We start from the raw sequence: 21,782 nt of genomic DNA on the forward strand, positions 1-21,782 counted from the left end.
AATACTTCGAGGCTTGGCTCCAGGGAAACGTAATCAGGAAGGAAAACAGGGACTAAAGGAAAAGTCACGAACGCCATTCCACACTGTCCGAGAGGTTCCGATCCAGGTCGGGCGATCCAGGTCGCTCACTCCCACCACCGGCAGCACCCCGGGTCCTCCTTCCAGGGGCAAGACTCCTTGTGCGTCCCGACGTGCCCCGATTATAGGAAATGTGGAGACGGGGAGACAGGTGAGCAAGGACACTGGTCTCAGACAGACAAGATTGAACTACAGAGTGTTCCAAAAAATGTGTACGCACTTCAGCGACCGATGACTCACTTAATCTTCACTCCTTTTCAGGTTTAACTGATTTGAAATAATGGGTGAAGCCAGACTAAGCTCTGAACAGAGAAAATTTACCCTAAAGCGCCACTAGACTTTTTTTATGGGGACACATAAAAGATAAAGTTTAGGGTACAAAACTTGGCAACAGTTGACGCATCAAGGGCGCACAGACGCCACACGAAATGATCCTTGATGTTGGAGGTCCCATTGCTTCGCGGCACCAGCAGCGCCTGGACCAGAACTGTCATCAGTTTGAAAACTGGCGTTGACAAAAAATTTATTCATTTCTGTAGATGGCTTTAAGTTTTGAAAATGAACTGTATGTTCATAAACACTGACTTTATAACCATTCAAAGTGTGTATATATATTTTTTGGACACCCTGTATTAACTCAGACAGTCAAAATCTACCTTCACAGATAAAGTAGTTCAAGAACCATGAAAAACAACAACGAAGTCCTGTGTCCCTGTGAACCACGTGACATTGTCGCTGCTGGACAACTGCCAACACGGTGAGCCTTGCTCCTCAAGCCGACAGCAGGCAGCCGGGCACCGGACACGCAGGGGCTCTGAGCAAACTCGTAGGGGCACCCGACTTGCTCAGCGCACTGGGTGCCGGGTACATAAATCCGTCTTTTAAAAGGCTCGAAGGAATTCTGTTCTTTGGAGAGGAGTTGGGGGTGACCACTTTCTAAGTTAAGGAAATAATACATCCACATTATGATGCATTTTTAACAGGCACTTGCTCAAATAAAGGCCCGGCTGACCTCTGTGAGGCAGCTGGACGCACCACAAGTACCCACAGCTGAAAGACAGAAAAATCCTCGGTGAACACACAGGAAGCCAGAGGAAACCACATGATCTGGACGACGGGGGACAGAAGCTGTGCTTTCGACTCTGGAGCTTTCTGAAACTCTCTGGCGAGACTGTGACGCTGAGCAGGAGCCACCCGTCTGCTGGCAGAGATCAGTAACTCAGCCCCGGCTGCCGGCACAGTGTCCCCGGTCCCGAGGAGCTGTATCGGCCGGGCCAGGCCGGGCCAGGCAGGCGAGGAGAAAAGCGTCGACGACTGCCTCGCCCAGCGGTTCTGACGGGGCCCCAGGCGGCAGCAGGGAACTAGTTAGAGATGCAGTCTCGGTCCCTCCCCAGCAGTCCCGGAGCAGACACGGGGGACGGGGCAGCCATCTGAGCTGTAACCCAGTTATTCTGATGTTTGTTCCAGTCTGACCCCCACAGACAGGAGTCAGGCGAGTCCACGGAAGTCCCCCAGCTCTAAAGACACCCCTCTGTTTGGATCCCCAACTGTGGGAGAGCAGAGGCAGCTCAGGATGTAACCAGTGTGCCCTGTTTTGGTTTCATAAATGGCGATATAGCTGGAAGGCTTCACTTGGAAAACAATTCTGAGGCTTTAAAAAAAAACTGAAAATATTGAACAGATGTGAGTACAAGTGCCCATGGGCGATGTGTCGTCTGTGGAATGTTCTAGAGGGTCTGGCCTGGCTTTCTGTGCCATCTGCGGATGACAAAAGCAAAACAGGAGCTCAACCACCTAACGTGAGTTCGGGTTCAGGACTCTCCGCTGAGGAGGGCAACAGCGGGAAGACCCCCGAGCAACACGGAAGGACACACGCCAAGGTGTCCAGGGAGCGAAATGACAAGTGTTTTTTCTTCTTCGTTGAATTTACCTCTATTTTCTAGTTCTATGCTGAACACATACTGTTTTATGAGCAAAATAAATAAGAAAACATATTTAAGGAAAATCTGAGTGTCAGGGACAACTTCCGTTCATAACTGAGTGAACTTTAAGAGAGGACAGCCAAGAGAAATGCCATCTGCCCCCCACTTCTGTGTTTCGACTTTCTGCTGTGGGGACCTAGGCTCGTCGGCCTCAGAGACGTAGCCCCCCTCATTCACCAGGCACCCCCGGGGACCGTGATGGTCCCAGGGAGAATTTTCTGGTGACAGATATCTGCCCGCATATTCCACAGGACGGCATTTTTATTTTAACTCTTTGGGATGGAGTTATTTTTCTAAGCATATTAGACATTGCCTTGATTTTCTGAAAAGAGAATCTTTGAACATAATTAAAATGTTCTCAGTGGCATGTGGCCAGCATCCTGAGTGACTGTGATATAAGTCCCCTGTGGCCCTAAACATCAATCACATGTAAAGTCAAAAGGCCGGGGCTCCGGCGTGGGATCTGGCCAGGTGACTTCCCCAGCGCTAGCTCTGCCATCTGTACAAGTGGGGGCACTGGGCTTGTGATCGTCGAGGACTCTCCAGAATCAGGCTCGTCCCTCCACGTGGGCGGCCAGCCAGCGCTTCTGCTCACCAGCCCGTCTGTCTGTGACCATGTTTCCAGTTCTCTGCTGCTAATGTGCTGCAGACTAGCAGGGCCGAGGGTGTCAGAACACGTGTAAGTCGAGAATTAATGAGCTCTGATAAAGTTTATAAACCTCCCATACAGCACAGCTACATTCACTTTGAAGTAAACACAGTATGTATGTGTATACACAGATACATTGTATCAAACCGCATGAAATTGCTAAGAAAACAGTGTGAAATGCACACTGCACTGTCAGAGCGGGGCCTTTCCCTCTTACTTCCCAGAGATCTGGTTTTGCTCCTGGGTGAAGACTAGAGGGAGCCGACTTCTGTTACATGGAGGGATTCACGAAACTGCTCTCCTCGGACCAACTGAAAGAGGCCGTAAATGGCTTCTAAATGCTACCAGTGGTGGTGCTGGGACAAGAGGGGCTGAAATGCTTTTCAGAGGGGAAAAAAAATCTGCCAGAGATTTTAGCCACCAGCTGCTGCCGCCAGCTGCTGGGCCGGCCCACTATAAATTTCGGCAGGCCAGCGAAGGATTGATTTTCCACTGGAATGTCAAGGTGGGAAGCTTGTATCAACAAGTGCTTCCCCAAAGGCCATGAGTCACCCCTGAGGGAGGGAGGCAGAGAGGGTTCTGTCTCTAAGAGGAAGTCATTCACACTCTAGTCTAAAAAGCCAACACCTCCAGTTCTACATAAGGGACCTGGACCATAGGAAGAGCTCCTAGCCAGCACCAGGATGAATCAAATGGGATCGAAAGTAATAATAACAATAATAATAATAATAATAAATGGGCAGGAGGAAACTTCGGGAGGTGATGGATATATTACGGCCTTAATGGTGGTAATAGTTTCACAGGTATACACTTACCCTCAGTCATTAAGTTATAAAAATTAAATATGTACAACTTTTTATATGTCAATCATACCTCAATGAGATTTTAAAAAAAAAGGATCTCACATTCCAGAGCTGACTGAAAGCAAGGCAACTTCAAAGTCTAAAGCGAGGAGACTGTGAAGGGTGGTAATAGAAGAACCGAAGGAAAGCGGCTTCTTTAAGGCTGGGGGGAGCTGGGAAGGCCCCAGGGGGACGGGAGCAAGCCAAGTGCTGCAGTGGACAGATGTGTGCCAGGGCCTTCCAGAAAGAAAAGCAGCCTCTCCCTCCCTCTGTCCCCAGTGGTTCGGGTGGGAAGCCTACTAGGCTGCCTCCTCCTTCCCTCCCACATGGCAGGAAGGAGCACAGGAGAAGGGACAGGGACGCAGTGGCACCAAAGAGGCGGTGTCTTACGGAAATCATTACCTACAGGGAGATTAGCAGGAAAACCACACAGCGTGTGGAGGGGCTTGCATGCAGGCTTTATTGGTGATGGTACAAGAGCAGATAACATCGCTGGGTGCTCGCGTCTGCCAGGCACCGTGGAGAGCTTTGCGTACCCTACAGAGGGGGGAAGGGTGGTGGAATTTTAATTTAGATCCAAGAGCACGGGCTCCAGACAATCCCATGGTGTGTGTGCCCCGGGCCTGGCTCGAGCTAAGCGTGGGAAGACGGCTCCCTCAGGACCAGGGAAAGCAGCTTGTCTGAGAGATCCGTGTTGGAGAACAGAGAGATTTTCCACTCCTAGATTAAAAAGCCCACAGCTTAAAGATTTAGTCTTCAGTTAAAAAAAAAAAAAGTAGTGAGAAATATATAACTACTTATATTTGTACAATATCTTAGAGCTTTGCCAAATGCTGCCTTTTAAGGTTCTCCGTCACCCCACGTAGACAGCAGACAACCGATTCTATGAAACAGGAGACTGAGACTCGAGGAATTAAGAAACTTGGCAAAGAAACACAGCGGCAAGAACCAGACCTCAGCCACAGACCTCGTCTTCATTACAGGAGCCCACACTCCCCCTCAACCCCCCGGAGCCTTTCTTTCAGCTGAAATATCCCCGGGTCAGCCCTGAGGGGCATGGAGGTAGAAGAGGCCCTGGGGTGGGGGGCAGGAAGAGACACAGGGCCAGCGGGGAACTGTGACCCCCACAAGGAGAACCCTCCACCTGTTCCCTGATACAGTCCCAGCTTGCAGTCAGCGAGGCAAACACTTACAGGGACGGATGGCCTAGAGGGGGTAAAGCCACAGGGAAGCAAGCTGCAGGCGTCAGCGAGGTGGCCAAGTTCCAACAAGGAGGTTGGCATGTCATGTTTCATAGACACTTAAAATGGAAAGTTTGTCTCTTTCAATTATGAGCTATGCTGTTCATATTTGCAGGTGAAATTCTTTTTTAAAAAATGTTTTTTAAAATTGATTTTTAGAGAGAGAGAGGGAGAGAAATATCGATGAGAGAGAAACATGATTGGCTGCTTCCTGCACGCCTCCTACTGGGGATCGAGCCTGCAGCTCAGGCACATGCCCTGACCGGGAATCGAACCGGTGACTTCTTGGTGCGTGGGTCGGTGTCCAACCACTCAGCCACACCAGCCTGTCTGGAGCCACATTCTTTAGACCTCACACAAGGAGCAAAGGCTCCAACCCAGTTCCAGAGGGAGCCAGTGTAGACGGTCAGTTACTGACCCTGGAAAGGGCAGCTGGAAACGTGTCTGGCCAGGCCTGGCACTGGGCATGAGGACGCAGGGAGAAAGGATAGAGTCTCGTCGGCCCCCAAGGATAGGACCTGGCACGTGGCCGACCACAGATGACCCCGGAGCTGTCGGATGCAGGTTCCAGGCCGGGTGCCTCACAGATGAACGGGCTTCGGTCAAGGTGTGTAAGAGAACACGGGACCCTTCCCTGTTTGGTGTGGAGCAGGCAGCCGTGGGCAGCCCCAGAGTTGGAGGTCATGCTGGACTCAACATGACCCAGCTTCTTCCGCCCCCGTAACTGTGAAACCAACACTGTGCCCTCGGGAGCTCAACCGAGGACGCTGGCCAGGAGCCGTATACTCTAGAAGTGCCCTGGCCCCAGGCAGCCCCCGGGCCTCGGAGGACCCTCACGGACACAGCCCCGCAGTGAGCGGGATGAGAGGGGCTGTGAGCACCGAGGTTGTACAGGAGCCGGCCCAGAAACGCTCTCTCGTCCCATTTTGCCCCAGATCTGTTCTCGGTGAGCAGAACTGCCACAAGTGTCCCATTTTTCAGTGTTTACTTGTTTTCTGGGGAAAGTGTAAATGACCAATGAAAAGGGAGGCGATAAAACAAGAAGGGATGGCCATAAAGTGAGCCCAAGTGGCCACTTCTAAATAAGAGAGAAGTTGACCAGCACACCTCATTTCCAGTTAAAAATAACAAAAATTAGGAATAAGCTCTAGGGGGTGTTAGGAAATCTACCTCCAGTAAATACATCCCTTTAATCATAACGTGGAGACAAAATTGACACGATTTCCCATTCGCACAGTTTGCCAAGTGTTTCCATCACATGCTCACCCCCCCCCCCGAAGCTTGGCGAGCCAGGCGGCAGGGATAGGTGTCCCCACCTTGAACGAGCGGTAAGTCCTGACTCAGAGATGGTTCGTGACTTGCTCCGGGTTACACGGGTGGGAAGGGCGGGGCAGGGATGCTAATACAGGATCTCCGTCTCTAAATCCAGAGCTTCTATACTGCTTCTCCCTGAGGAACCGAGCTTGCTCTTAATTGGCAACATTTGCTAAAGGACAGGCTGGAACCACGGACCAGAGTGGACCAGAGGGAAGGGGGGGGTGCAGCCGATGCTCGGGTATCTGAGATGAAAGCTCCATTACAGATAAGTGCTGGGCCGTCCCTGGGGAACTCCTCTGCCCTCTACTTGCAGGCACTTCCCTACGAAATCGTGTTTCCAGGGTCTTCTTTCCCACCATGCCTTGCGTTTCCCCCACATGATTTCATAATCCCTGAGCTGTTCTGCCATCACAGGGAGTTGCTGTGGAAATGCTGAGGTTATAAACAAAGGACTGTGTCTTCAGTGAGGGAGAGGCAGACAAAACCCAGGCACCAGGACGGATTCCACACGTCTCGGTCACAGGTCACGGCAGGAGACAGCAGGGCACCGGGCCTCTCCTTCCTAGGTTTGCTCCCCTCATCGGGACTCACGGAGACTCCATCACCAGCTTCCTAAACGTCCTCCTGATTGACTGTGCAAAAGGTGCCAGGGTCTGCCAAACCCAAGCCACAGTTAACCGAGACTGTTTGCTATTGGCTAGACAACTGAGTCCCAGCAGAACAAACACACGCACACACATACAGGTACACACGCACTGGCTTTTGACCCAGCTCCGTCTTCCCCAGCCTCACCTACACCCGCTGCAGCCTGGAACCAGCAAGCCCATAGACCCCGTCTCTCATCTTCCAGTTAGAACTGGTCAAACCCTCGCAGTGTCCTCTATAGGGATCGCTATTGTATTTGGGGTGAGGCAATTCTTGGTTGTGCAGGACTGTCCCTTACTCAGCACTCCTGGGTCTCTCCAGCTAGATGTCAGTGGTGCTCTCTCCAGTCCCTGGGACAACCAAACACCCTCGAACATTCCAGATGTCCCCTCTGGGGGCGTTGTCCTCACCATGAAGACTGCCCAAGGTGTGCATGCCCAGTTGTATCACACTCACACACACATTCACAGTCACACACTCACAGTCACACAACCCTCACATACACACTCTCACATTCACACTCACATATACACATGTGCACACATACACACGCTCACACACACACACACTCTTACACACTCACACACATATACATACACACACTCACACCCCCTTGAAAGCAGGAGCTGTGTCTTATTTACTTCAATCACCAGCCCCCAGGTCACTCCTGTGAGTAGTACTGAAAACCAGACAAGTCCTCCAGTGTCTGTCTCCATAGAAACGACAAACATAAATACTCATACAAAGCAGGATGGAACCAAAGAGGCCCCCTAGTCTCAGGACTTAGCTGAGAGCACACGGGCCAGGTGTCTGGGTCCTGGGCTGGAGTCCCACCTTCATGTGTGACCCTGGCCAAGCCCTGGACTCCTGAGTCTCAAAGCCCTGATCTTCAAGTTTCCTTTCCACTAAAACATTCCAAGCACTCCAGCCTAGGGGACGAAGGGATGGAGGGAACAGAGGGCCCAGAGGCTAATTCTGATGGGGTTTTCAGAGGGGGCACATTTGCTCCATGGATTACAGGCAGGAAGGCCCTGGTATGTGTGGGCCCCACGGTGCCTGGCCTACCTGCAGCTCGCATGCAGGTAACTCTGATGAGTGACTAGCGACAATGAAGGGGCAGAGGCCCTGAGGAGCTGAGAGGTGGCTGTGGTGTCCGCACTGGAGGCCCGCCCCTGACCTATTTCGCGCTCCCAGGCTGCCCACGCCCAGGCACAGCCTGTGAGAAGGAGCCCCGTGGGACTCCACTCCCTTCCACTCACCTGCCCAGCACAACTGGCCCCATTCTCTGCAGGAGCAGCCAGCCTGACCTGGGAGTGGGAAAGCCAAGAGCTCTGGGAGGCAACTCATTCCATGATGCCCACAAGTCCTTCCTCCAAGTTCCTCAACTGTCAAAACGGCCCCTTTGAAATACACAGAGGACCTGATTGGATGTAACCCGCTGACAAAACCCGCCCTCAGGACATAGGCCCAGACACTTCCAAAGTCATTTCCAAGTACAATGAAAACAGCTTTCAAAATGTGGCCTCAACAGGGAATCCCAGGGAAACTGGAACAGAGCTCCGCCTTCGAACAGAGCTCACCTTCCTCTGGCATTGAACAGACAGGGAACTGCACCGGGACCCTCTACTTCCCAGGCACTCTGACCGGGGGCTTGAGCAGGCCTGGGTACACCTGCCGGCTGGATGTAGGGGTGCACGCACTAGCTGGGCCCTGGCTGCCCTTCCCAGTCGCCCCGGGGCCTGGAAGACAGTTTCCCTTTTCGGCCGTATTTAACCTGCTGCGCATTTTTCTGTCCTAACACTGGACAGAGGCGGCGGACGGCAGAAGCGTGAGGGCGATGCCCTCTGAGGGACGCAGTCGCCCAGGAGCCCCGGGGCGGCCTCTGCAGCCGGCTCGGGCCGAGCGCGCGCCCCATTTCCAGGAGGTCCGAAGGCAGAGGGAGCCCCGGAGCCCGGGGAGCTCGGCCGCCGGTCACGTGCTGCGCCCTGAAGTGCGCCCGGCCCATGACGTAACTACTCGAGAATTTAAAAGTCCCAAACTCGGAGGAAATCCAGCGCAGTTTTACGGCCAACCCACGCGCCGCCGTGGCCCACCCGGGGTGTCGGGTGGGACCACACGGACTCGGAAGGAGCCCAGCGGGGCGAGTCCACGGACACGTACCCCAATCACGGGCGGGGACCCCGGCCACCGCACGCACCCCCACCACGTGCGGGGACCTCAGCCGCGGGCGGGCGCCAAGACCAAGGGCGCGGACCCTGACCACAGACAGCGCGCGACAGAAGGAGCGTCCCGCGCAGAAGGCGGGCCGCCGGCTCCCCGCAGACTCCCCGCAGACTCCCGCTTCCGCCAGCAGGAGACACCGCTGCGCGTCCAGCCACTTTCCTCCCCTCAACTAGCCCCAGTTGCGGAAAAGGCGAGACGAGCTCTGGCTTCCACCTCTAGCACGCCTCTGACGGCCAAGGTCCCGGGGCGCTGGTTCCCCCGCCCCCCCCAGCCCTGGGTGCCCGGCCCCCTCCCGCGCGCGGCCGCAACGCACTCACCGGCCCGGGGCGACCGGGCATGGCCGGCACGGAGCCGCCTGGCTGCAGGACGCGGCTGCCGACGAGTCCGGAGAGACCGAGTTTTCCGAGCGGGGCCGCGGCGCACGCCGTCCCCACGGCGGCAGAAGCGGGCGGCAAACTTTCCCGGGGCGAAGGCGCGGCGCGGGGCGGCGGCCGGGGGAGCGGCGCCCCGACGGGCGCGGGCAAAGTCGCAGCACAAAGGCCGGCGAGTGGGAGCGCGGCCGCCAGGCTCCTCCCCCCGCCGGTCCTCGCCCGCAGCCAGCTGCTCCCGCGGGCGCCGCGCTCCTCCCGGCCCAGGAATGCGCGCTCGGCCGGGCTCCGGGCGCACCCAGGGGCCCGCGCGGCGCGGAGCGAGCGGGGCGCGGGCGGGCGGGCGGGCGGACGGGCCGCGGACTCCTTCCAGGAGCCTCTGAGTCACGACCACTTGTCACCGTCCCCACTTTTTCCACGGCGCTTCCCACTACGCATGGCAGCGCGGGGAAGGTGCAGGCGTGGGAAATCCCCAGGAGGCCGGGCGCCCCAACTCTGCGGACCACGGGAGGGGGTCGGGGGGGGGGCTGGCTCCCGTAAAGAAGGTGGGGATGAAACTGATGCCTCGCATGTTCCTGGAACCAAACTGTTCACCTGCGGAGACTTAATGCTGCTTAACCGCAGATGCTTGGAGCGCACTGTGCGCTGGTCCCCCAACCTGTTGACGCGCCTTCCCGGCTGCCGCACCCTCCGAAGTGGGCGGAGCTGAAGGCAAACCACCTGGGCCGCGTGTTTCTGCTGTGAGTTGTGGGTTTTGCTTTTTCCCTCACGCGGCCCCGGACCGACTCCTCTGCTGACAGACAGACCGCACTCCCAGAGCCACGCCGCCCTCCCCGCACCCTGCGACTGCACCTTCCTCGGGGCCTGTGCGGGCGGCTGGGCCCCTGGGAGGGGCCGCGGCTCCTGGGCCGCTTCCTTCTTCTGCTGCGTCTAGAAAACTTTGCTACATTTTATACACTTGGGGGCCAAAGGGCGGGAGGCGCAGGATGACTCAGCGCTTCCTTTCCGCCCTTAAAGAAACAGATGGCCGAGCCCCACGCGAAGGAATTCCCTGCGGAATAAAGAAGTAGGCCCTTACTGCCTTCCAGCAAAGTGTTATTTTTTAAAAACACCATGCTTCTGCCTGGGGGTGTGGCTCAGTGGTTGAGCATCGACCTATGTACCAGGAGGTTGTGGTTGATTCCCCGCCAGGGCACATCCATCCCCAGCGGGGGCGTGCAGGAGGCAGCCCATCAGTGACTCTCTCATCCTTGATGTTGCTCTCTCTCCCTCTCCCTTCCTCTCTGAGATCAATACGGGCACATTCTTTAAAAGAAGATAGACCAAGTCCAGACCTCTCAAATCTCACAATAGGACAGAGATGCATCCACCCTGGAAACTCCTAGGCAACCCACAGGGCCCTGGTCCCAGCCAGAGCCAGAAGTGCTGCCCAGACAGTAACCCTGAAGCTCCCGTAAACTCGCACTGCCCTTCTCTCCAGCTCCAGGTCCAGGTAACGACAGAATGCTGGCAGAGAGGAAGACATCAGATGCACACGCGTGCACTCCCTCTGGGGATACCTAGAACCCACCGAGAAAATGATTGAATCACAGGCAGGAAGGATGCACCTCGGCAGTTGCATCCGTGGCTGCATCGTGACGTGTTAAGGATTTCTCGGGTCTGAGTACAAGGAAGGCCAGGGTCTCTGCAGAAATGGAGTCTAGGTGAGTGTTTTCAGCAACGCCCCAGGGCAGTAGCTGTTAAACTGTCTTCTCCAGGGTCCTAGGGTTTCCAAAGTCCTCTTCGAGGCTGCCGTGGAGGCACACACAGCACCTGCGGGCACTATTCCAGGTGCCCGTGGGGGTATGAAAATGTGTAGGACAGGACCCTGCCTGGAAAGACGGACCCATGCTGGAGAGGCAAGAGGCAGGAAGACAGAACCAAGGACACAGCAGACGCCAGGCGCAGTCGGCGTTTGCAGCAAAAACAAGCGGAGAGTAGGGCATGTGTGTTAGAAGTTATCTCAGGAGACTGAAAGGAAGCCCCGTTCTATCCAATTCTATCCATTCTGCCTATTTGACCTTCTCCGCCCCAGTGGACCGAGGGCCCGTCCCTGGACGGCCAACGCCACAATGTGATACATGGAGAAATCCGGGGAACAAGGCCAGGACCGGGAACACGCAAGGCTGTGTTGATGCGGAAGGACAGAGGGTGTTCAGGGGGCAGCTGAACCATGCTTTTATCTCTGTCCCTCTCTCTTCCCCTCCCTCTCTCTCAAAGTCAATAAGAACATATTTTTAAAAAAAGAAAAACATTTTTAAATGACGGCTCTAACAGTGAACACCTGTGAGCACTCACACCCAGCGGGCACTCTGCTGAGCGGCTCCCGCCTCCTCTCTCACCTGATCACCACCTGAGCCTGTGTGCTGGGCACGGCATTGTCCTCAGCTGACAGAGGAGGGAACCGACTTGGAAGATGGTGTCTTTTATCCAGGGTCACACTATGGGGAGCCGGGTTCACACACAGGCTGCGTCTGCGAGCCACACTCCTGACCAGTGCGCGTGGCCAGGGGCTGAACTTCGGGGCGTTTTTATTTACTGTGAACATATCAGTGAAAAAGGTACCACAGGGAGCCCAGGATGGGCGCCCGCCCCCACCGGTGAGTTCAGCCCTCACACTAACAACACAAGACACACCTCACGAGTGAAGTCTGAGAGAGTTGTTGTTTTTTTCTAGAAGGAATCCGCTTTGGGCTTCCGAGTCACATTCCATGGAGGGTTGTCCATGCTTCGAGGTGCATTCCTGAGCTACAACTCAGTTGTAAGGGCAGAGAGAAATGTGTAGGCGGGATTCAGGACTCCAAAAAATCCAGCCATCACCTCCGCCCTTGCTCAAATCAAATGTCAGCTTGAACCCAAAATACACGCAGGAAATGTGTGGGGGCAGCTTTCACACGACTGCGCAGCCTCACCCAGGATTCCCCGATGTGGCCTTGGATCGTCCCTGAGTGCACGCAGGCCCACTTCACCCAAGGCCCGCATCCCTCGAACCTGGGCTCTGCTGGGCTGCATTTGAACTTGGCCCAGTCCTACGATCGGTCACCTCCTGCACACACCCCAACCAGGGCTGGGGATCGAGCCTACAACTGAGGTGCGTGCCCTTGGCCATAACTGAACTTCAGTCCCTGGGGCTGACGGGCCAGGGCCTGAATCCTACTTCTGAGGAAGTCTCTGGCTCTATCGGAAGCAAAGTTCTGCCTGCCTTCCCCTGTAGCAAAGTTTGAGAACCACTGGTCTAAGGGACGCAGAAGCAGATAAACAAAAACTCAACCTTTGGATGCTACACCCTCAGCACGAGGGAGGGAGTGGACGAATGATTCGTAACCAGAATGGTTTTGTTGTGTGTGGAACTAACCTGCACAACAGACTCCTATTTCTCTTTTGAGGCATATACCAAACAGACACACCCTATATCCACAGGACGAGACACAATCATTCTGCAGACACTTGTTGAGGCCCTACTATGTGCAGCCCATTGTGCTGCCCACAGAGGGCTCCCTCTCCAACGGTGACAGGCAGGCTTTGAGCACTTGCCCTGCCAGCCCTGGGCAGGCACATCCCCCACACGATCGCACTGAATCCTCACCAGGTAGGCACTAATTTTATACCCATTTTACAGATGAGGAAACTGAGGCCCCAAGCAATTAAGTAACTTGATGGAGGACCCACAGCGAATGTGAACGGACGTGAACCCAGATTTATCCAGCTCAAAACACCCAAACTCTTCAGCGGAAGATGAAGCCGCCCTGCATGACAAACAGTAACACACCAGCCTCTGTCTTAACGTGGTGGACAGTTTACTGAAGGGACACTGGCTGCTTGGGGGGTGCGGGGTTGAGAGGGCTTCACAGGCGCACATTTGCCTGAGGCTGTTCGGTCTCTTGAACTAGAATGTGGTCCCTGAGGGGCCCACAAATGTGAGGAGGGGACGGTGGAGGTTCAGCCAGGGAGCAGAGCGTGGGAGTGGCGGCATCTCGGTCACACCGAAGCTTCTGCCTCTGATGCCTTCAGAGCCTGGCCCTGGCTCTGCTCTCACACTGTCTCCACCTTTTACATCAAAGGGAGGGACTTGGAGGTGAAGCCGCAGAATGACCTTTATTAGACACGGAGAGTCCCTGGATTCTCAGGACAACGGGAAGGAGCCGGGAAGCGTAACCACCCGCCTGCTCCGGCCAGTCATGGTCCCCAAACGCAAGTGCAAGTGGAGCTTCTGAAAAGAAAAGACCTCCCGCGCCAGTGTGGGGCCATTTCTACAGAAAAATTACTCTCCACTGAAGATAAAATATGAACCAAAAGCATCCATTCAACAGGGGGCCTGTGGTTTCTAACAGATGAACTTCCCATATTCAAGGAAAAAAAAACCCAAAACACCAAAACTAAGCCCTGCGATGATCATTAAGGGCATTTTATCTCCCTTATTCGTGGCCCAGCTGTTGGAAGAGAAACTCAACGCGGGCTGTTGTCTCCTCTGAGAGTTTCCCCAATAAATCGCTCACAGACTCCCTCAGCCAGATGCTGAAACTCAAGTTTCAGGAACTTTCTCTGGCCTTGACTCTCATCTGAGACTGCCCTCCCCCGTCAGCACCCCCACCCTCCCCGTCAGCATCCACACACTCCCCAAATCGTGGGGAATCTGAGCCACAAGCAGAGGAGAGCGGGGCCTGCAGGCCCAGAGGCTGCAGTTTAACTCGCTTTTCGAAACCAGCGGGAGCGGCCTGCGCGGGCAGCTTCCTCAGACACGACCCGAGGACCAGGTTACTTAAACCAGGGCCAGCACCCCCGAAAACGACCTGCAGCATCGGTTTCCGCCAGGCTTACCTGGGTGCTCGCTGGGCACAGCCAAGGTGAGGCTCGTTCACTCACGGGGGTGCCGGCGGGTTTGCTGGAAAGGACACCGGCCTCCAGGCCAGAAGAAATGCATTCAGTGTGACTCAGACCAGTGTCCCCCCACGAGCCGTGTGGCCTTAAGGAAGCTGAACATCCTCTTTGGTCTCAGGTTTCTCGTCTGTAAAATGGGAATGCTGGCGATCCTCGTGGTCCTTCTCATTCTGATATTTCATGAGCCAGGGAGGAGGTGGGGCACCTCCTCGAAGGGTAGGCACCCGTTACCAGGCCTCGGGAGCCAGAGGGGCCGCTGCCCCAGACGTCCCTCATAGGTGGCCCAGAAAGGCCGTCTGGCCTACGCTGAGCCGTCCAGCCCAGGCCCTGCGCTCTCCTCTCCCCAAGATTCTTCTCTCCTTCGGCCAGCTCTGGCCAGGCACGATTAGATACCAGCTGCCCAGTCACTTGCCAGGAAGGGTCCCCTCCTCCGGCTGCTGTGCTGTGGTGTCTGGCCGCCGGCCGGGGACAGATGACTTCCAACACGGCCCCTCCCTCTAGGGTCGAGTTTCGGGATGGCCTCGCAGCTCAGAACGTCATGCCAAGACACTCGGGGCAATTTGTCCCACAAGATGCGCTCAGAGCCTGCCTTCCACTGGTGCGGCCGGGCTGGGCTCACCCACACTGGCTGGGCTCACCCACAGGGTCGTTCCTTCTCCCACAAATGCTTGGTTTCAGCCTCTCTGTGGCCACTCTCGGCAAGAGGTTAACCCCAAAGCCCTGGTTTCTCCCCGAGCGCTCGGCCTCGCATCAGATACAATGTTGCAACACTGAGCCACCCGGGGCTGGTGGCCAGGGCGGGAGGCAGCCTGGAGGGCAGTGACTCAGGCCAGAGCCGGCCGGGCAGACGCGAGGGAACCGCAGCGACCTCAGCAGGCCCTGCCGAGCACAGCGTGTACCAGTGACCGGCCGAGCACCCTTCCGGCGATGATGAAAACAGCAATAGTAAAACAGTGACTCCTGGCATTTAAGTGCTTACTGCGTGCCAGGTAGACAGGAAACTGAGCTTCTACAGGTATTTTATTATCATTTTTAATCCTTGCCTGAGGATATTTTTTCCATTGATTTTTTAGAGAGAGTAGAAGGGAAGGGGGAGAGAGAGGGAGAGAGGGAGAGAGAGACCAAGAGAGAGAAACATGGATGTGAGAGAGATCCATTGATTGGTGGCCTCCCGCACGAGCCCCAACCAGGGCCGGGGATCGAACCTGCAACGGAGGCACGTGCCCTTGACCTGAAATCGAACCCACGACCCCTCGGTGCATGGGCCGATGCTCTAACCACTGAGCCCACCAGCCAGGGTCACGGGTATTATTTTTCTGTACTCTCCATAATAACTCCACGTGGACCCTAGCATTACACAGGCAAGGAAACTGAGGCTGGAGCTCTCCTCTCGAGAGTCATGGCAGAACCAGAAATTAGACCAGGCCACCTGCTTCAAAGTCCTGTCTGACCTGGTTTTCCAGGACAGGAAGCCTCCCGTTCACCTGAGAGCGAGGTGGGCTGAATTATTCAGCGAGCGAGTATGGAGGGCCCACTGGGCGCCACGCGGGGTATCGGGTGCCCTGTCTGCAAGCCTAATGCTCCCGAAGGAACAGGATCGTGGAGTTCTCTTAGCCAGAGGCCCAGCGAGACCCACCCTCTGTTGAAATGACCACCAACACACGTCTGAGCAAACGTTTCTAAACAGAGAATTAGAATCATGACACCCAACTCCTGGTCCTGAGCTTAAGGACGCTGTGGTCCAGGGAGGGAGGGAAGTCCAACCCTTGGAGAAGACATATATAGGGTGCTTCCCCAAATGTATACACATTTTAACAGCTGATTACTCAATTTTGAAAATGAACTGTATGTTAATAACCACTGACTTTATAATCATTCAAAGTGTGTATGCATTTTTGGGGGATACCCTGTAGTGCGTGGACAAAACCAGTGAGCCACCTGGTCCCTCGGGAGTGTGTGAGCACCGGGCTGGGGGTCAATTAACCACCTTCCTTACTCCTGCAGGGTGTCAACCCACCTGCCTACCCACCTACCAATTTACCCTGCCCTCCTTCCAGTGGAAAAGTCTGTGCTCAGAGTGCCCCAAATGCCCATCTCGGCCCCTCTCTAAAGGGAGACACCTTGGCTTCCCTCCTCAGCGCCCAGCCTGGTGGACATTTGCTGGGTGACTGCTGGGAGGTGTTGCAGCTGGAGAACCTGTCCCTGGGCTAAGAGCTGACAGGCCTGGCTCTGTAATGGTCACAGCTCCGGCTACTAGACGCGGGCTTTCCATGGAGGACGCTGTGTGTCGCCTCCTCTCATCTCCCTTTAAAGCCCAGGAGACACTAGTGGCCCCATTTATCTGCAAAGAAGCTGCAGCTGGGAGCAGCTGGATGACCACCTGCCCTGCCCCGGGAGCCGGGTCGGAATTAGAACTCCTAACAAGCCTCTCCCTCCAGCTGGATTCCAGCCTCTCCTCCCGCCCCTCCTCTTCCCGCTCCTCTCTCACCTGGGCAGCTGAGAATTCAGCGCTGACCCCTGTCGCCTCTCACTGCTGCACTGCCCACCCTGCTGGCTCCCCTGAGAGTCTCTCTGGACGCCTTGCAGAAAGAGAGGGCGTTACAGGTATCAGTAACCAGACCTGTCCCAGCGCCTTCCCTGGAAACAGACACTCTCACAGTCTAACCTGAATCAGAAGGCTGCTAAAATATTTACTGCCCAAGGACTTACCAGACCCTGAGAAGAAGGGAGACCGAGGTGCAGTGAGCTGGGGCCCACTGACACCGCACACCCCATGGGACTCCCCTTCCCACAGTGCTTGTTTCTCAGGAAACTGTCCTCCAGTTGGGCTGTCCCATGCAGAAGCCACTAGCCCCACGTGGCCATTTCAATTGCAATTAATCAAAGTTAAGTAAAATTCACAGTTCAGCTCCTCAATGGCCCTGAAACTGACCGTGGCTTTTCAGGTGCCTCATTCCAGGTGCTCAGTAGCCACCTGTGGCTCGTGGCTGCAGGGAAACAGGCTCGTTCCATCACTGTAGAAAGTTCTGGTGAGCAGTGTTGTCTTAGTGAGTAACCTCCCACTAATCAGTTAATTATCAGGGATCTAAACATGGAGCTGATGTCTGGAAAACGTTGCGGACGGTTCTAGTGCCAGCACTCACTCTTGTTAGTGCTCTGACCTTGAGGGAGACACATCTCCTGTCCGAGCCCCTGTCTCCCTCCCTGCAAACAGCACCTCCTAAGAGATGAGAAGGACCTGAGACGCTGGGCCCAGAAGGAGCAAGTAGATGGGGGCGAAGGACGAGTCCTTATTCTGTGTCCGGCGCTCAAAAGAAAGTGCTCCTTCAATCCCAGGTACCATTTACAGGCGAGTCAGCAGGTGCAGAAGGTCACAGAGCTGGAACTTGAGGTCTGTCAACTGTGAGGCCCGTGCTTGCCCCTCAGTAGAACTCAGAAGTCTGTGGTCTTCTCTCAAAGGCCTAGAGGGGGGTTTGGGGTGGCTGACGTTGCTGGAAGAACAGCCCCCTACCTGTTGACGGGGTCCTCAGTGCAGTCAGCAGGGGCCTGTCAGTTCCCCCGTCTCATCCCTGTTCTGAGCCTCAACAAGAATGCCATTTCCTTCAGCTCAGGTCGGAAATCTCCATTTCTCAAACGTTGCCCCTGAAACCAACCTGGAGCCAGGTCTCGCACGGCGGCTCCCGCAGTGGCAGTAATGAGAGGGTCCAGGGAGAGAGGCCTGGTCAGTTCGGACACACTCATTTGGAAAATCACCACCTTGCCCCGGAGCTGACCCTTGGGTCCAGATGCAACAGGACAGAGGCCATGGGCAGAGCGCTCAGAAGCCCAGAAGAGCTGGAGCCAAGGCCATTTCCTCCCGCCGCGGGCGCAGGGTGCAGAGGATCAGCCCTGCCTCCCTCGGGGGCGCTGCCCTGTCGGTGTGGGTGCCACCTTGGCCACTCTCTGACGCGGCCGGGCACTTTCCCAAAGCCCGGGTTCACCTCTGGGAAACTGGTTTCATGATGGAGCACAAAGCTTCCAAGCATAAAAGCTTCGTTTACAAAGCTCCTCTGACCTTTATGGTTCATCGTGCCTGGAGCTGTTGATAATAAGGCACACCTGAGTCATGTGCAGAGTCTTAGTTCCAAGGCACTTTTGAGTCACGTCACAAGCTCCTCGGGAGCCCAGGGGTGTTAGGAAAACCCCAGCGACGGACAAACCCGCACAGAGAGGCCGAGCCCTGGAAATGGCTCTGAGCCAGGCTCGAGTCTCCCTGTTCCCACAGGGTCTGTGACCGCTTTCTTTGGGGCCTTGGCATCTCCTCCTTTGCTTAATTGCCAGGGTGATTTTGATTCAATACACTTATTTATTTTTAAATCCTCACTGAGGATATTTTTTCCCCCATTGCTTTTCAGAGAGAGTGGAAGGAAGAGAGGGAGGTGGGGAGAGAGATGGGGGGGGGGGAGAGGGAGAGAAACATCAATGTGAGAAACACATTGACATTGACTGGTTGCTTCCCACACATGACCGGACTGGGGCAAGGGATTGAGCGTGTCCTTGGCTGGAATCCAATCCCAGACCCTACAGTCTGCCGGCCGATGCTCTAACCACTGAGCCAAACTGGCCAGGGTGATTCAATGCATTTAAAATAATAGTAGTTACTGTTTTTATTATGCACGTACCATACACCAGGGATTAGACTAGATGCTTCGGAAACTTTCCGATTTTATTCTGACTCCAGCCCTAGTTGTTTTCCCATTTTACAGGCATGGAAACTGAGGACTGGAAGGTAAACTGGCTCGCCCAGGGTAGCACAGCCAGCAAGAAGCCTCTGGGATATGGACAGGCCTGTCCCGGCTCCACTGCCTCCCGTGTGGGGAGAAACCGCTCCAGGTGAAAAGGGCGTCAGAGCCGCTGCCCTGTGACAGCCCGAGATTTCTCAAAAGGAAGTTTAAAATAATAGAAGCTACGTAACATAAAATCAAACCCCGAGGGCCCTCGAGGAGGCGGGGCATCTGCTGTCCGGGCTTTACCTGCTGCTTTTTTTTATTTTCTTTAATCTATGCAGCTGCAGCCATCCTCAAAACCTTGTCCCTAAACCTGAAAACGTGGCGTCACAGCCGGTAATTTTAGGAGGAGGAGGAATGACAAGCAGCAGAGACGGAGCGGGACGGAAGGGCTAGAGCAGGCGGGTGGCCTCAGGTCCCGCTCGGCCCCCTCGGCGGGGCGCCAGCGGCCGCTCCCTGCTCCCCCTCCCTCCCCTCCGTCAACTTTTCAACCCACTGCCCCACACGAGCCAGCCCAGGTCCACACAAAGACCCTACGCATCTGGGAATCATTCCGTCTTCTCAAAAATGCACTGATAATAGAAAAGGATACTTTTCCAACCATTTTCCCAAGTGGGAAAGAAAAACCCCTTTTAAAATATTCAGCAAAAAACAGCTTGGCGATGCCCAAGGTGGATCGAGAACTACACATCTGACCATCAGTGGGGTGGGAACAAAATGCCAAATCCTAAACTTTCCATCTACATGGAAGAGTCATGCGGACCTAAGTCAAAAACCATCCAAGCACCTTCTGTAGAAGAGTCTTAAAAACCAAGCGAGGCTGTCGGTGGGCCCCAGGCTTCCACCGTGTGCAGAAATCCACATCCTGCTTCCCAGAGCTGGTGCCCACGTGCCCCTCACGTGTGGGGTGGCGGCTTGAGGTGAGCAAAGCCACGGAACACCCATGGCCCATCCCCCAGCTGGGCCAATTTCACGTCCGACGTTGGGAAATAAACAGTAAACATGTCTGTGCTCCCTGCACCCACACGTGTGTGAGACCAAGTTACCAAACGACCCCATCACTGAGACAGAAAACACATGGGCTAGATTCTGAGTCTGCTCTATGGTGTCAGTTCTGGTCGAGTCTGCAGAAACTTCAGAATCCCAGAGCCAACAGGAGCATGTCCCCCGATAACCAGCAAGAGGGAAAATCTGCTTTTGACTTGCTCTGCTCCCCGCATGGCAACTCAAGTATTATTTTTCTGTTGAAATTCCGTCCACTACGGCACACAATAAAAGACATACGTAAGGTTTCACCATAAAACACAATCTCTAAACCTTTGAACTTGAAGTAGGTCCCTGTGGGCTACACAGGACGAAAGAATTCACTCCCCTCAGCCAGTCAGCTGTTTCAGCAGATGCAGAACTCTGTGCTGGACAAGAAAGGTGGCCAGGCCCTGGCTGGGTTGCTCGGTGGTTAGAGTGGTCTCCAGGAAGGTGATAGACACCCAGGGACATGGAAGAAGGACCTAATGTGTCGTTTTTGGGGAGAGGGGCTCTCCTGGTTAGATGGTTTCCTGCACCTTAACTAGGATGTCAAGAGCCAGCCAGCAAGGGCTGCAGGGACGACGGGCCACGGCAGCCGCAGAGTCGAGTGTGCGACGCAGATCAGACCTGCATCTGTCTCGGCCCAGAGCTGTGACAAGAGCTGCCCTGTGGCAGCAAAGGCAGCTGGTGTTGGTGGAAGTGCTCAGATGTGAGAAGCAGGTGACCGTGCGCTCTCCAGGCCTGTGCGAAACCTGAGCCGAACCACTTGTGAAATGCCCGCAGCTGCTTCGGAGGACAGGCTGGCAGCCGCAGGTACTATTAAAGTCCAACCCCGCCCTGCCTGTGCACACACCACGTGCATGGACACGCTTGCACACACATGTTCGCACACAGGCACACATGTGCGCGCATGCACACACAGACATGCACACAGACACCCACACACGCCACATGCACACACGTATACACATGTGCTCACACATGCTCGAGTGCACACATGCACAGACACGCACACATGTGCGCACGCACACACACACGGCGCCAGAGTTCTAAGGACACCGTAAAGCCTGTTCACAGTGTCTGTCCACAGCGTCTCCATTTCCCTCTAAGGATGAAACGTCGAGGGGCAGCATTTGCCCGCACAGAGGCGGCGATTCGCTCTGCGCGGAAAGAAGCGGCAGGCGCCCTGCAAGCGGGAGGTCTGGGGCTCTGTTACGTCTGTCATTTGTGACCCTCACTCTCCAGGCCTCTGTGGAGTGTGACAGCTATGGGTGATCAGAGATTCCTGCTTCAGAGACTAGATCACTGTTGAGCCCATTTGCCTCAAGGTAATAGACTAGGTTAGTGTTGTCCAGGGCTCAGGGGCGGAGAGTTGAGGTGTGGTGTGTAAGGGGTACAGGGACAAGTGTGAGCAGAACCCTCCCTTACAAGACACGCAGCACCTGGGCGTCCCCGGCTCCCCCGAGGCTGGTACCTCTCACCCACCTTTGCTCTCCTCCTGCAGGTCTGGCCTCACAGGAAATGACCCCGCCCGTGACCTCTGCAGCGTCCTTCTCAGGAACCGAAGGTGAGGGTGCCAGGCCAGGCCCCGGGCTCTTGCTGGGACAATGTTAAGAAAGTGATAGATGGTGAGACGGGCACCTCTCTTCAGGCCCTAGCGAAAAGCCCGCATCCCATGTAAAGCTTTCAGTGACTGCGACGCAAAAATTCCTGGGGGGGAAATAGCCT

At 55.2% G+C, this 21,782-nt stretch overlaps 1 protein-coding gene across 6 annotated transcripts in view; it reads right to left on the bottom strand.

The window, feature by feature from the left end:
• The window catches only part of TACC2 (transforming acidic coiled-coil containing protein 2), a 107,435-nt gene that overhangs the window by 53,349 nt on the left and 32,304 nt on the right, over positions 1–21,782 (bottom strand). For all 6 annotated transcript variants that reach the window (XM_081158302.1, XM_081158301.1, XM_081158304.1 and 3 more), the window contains one exon: positions 21,540–21,653. In XM_081158302.1, coding sequence (XP_081014428.1) covers positions 21,540–21,653 — 114 coding nt within the window. The remainder of the gene's footprint in view (positions 1–21,539; positions 21,654–21,782) is intronic.

Source organism: Miniopterus schreibersii (genome assembly GCF_964146895.1).
Source record: "Miniopterus schreibersii genome assembly, chromosome: 14".
In the NCBI taxonomy this organism is placed as follows: domain Eukaryota; kingdom Metazoa; phylum Chordata; class Mammalia; order Chiroptera; family Miniopteridae; genus Miniopterus; species Miniopterus schreibersii.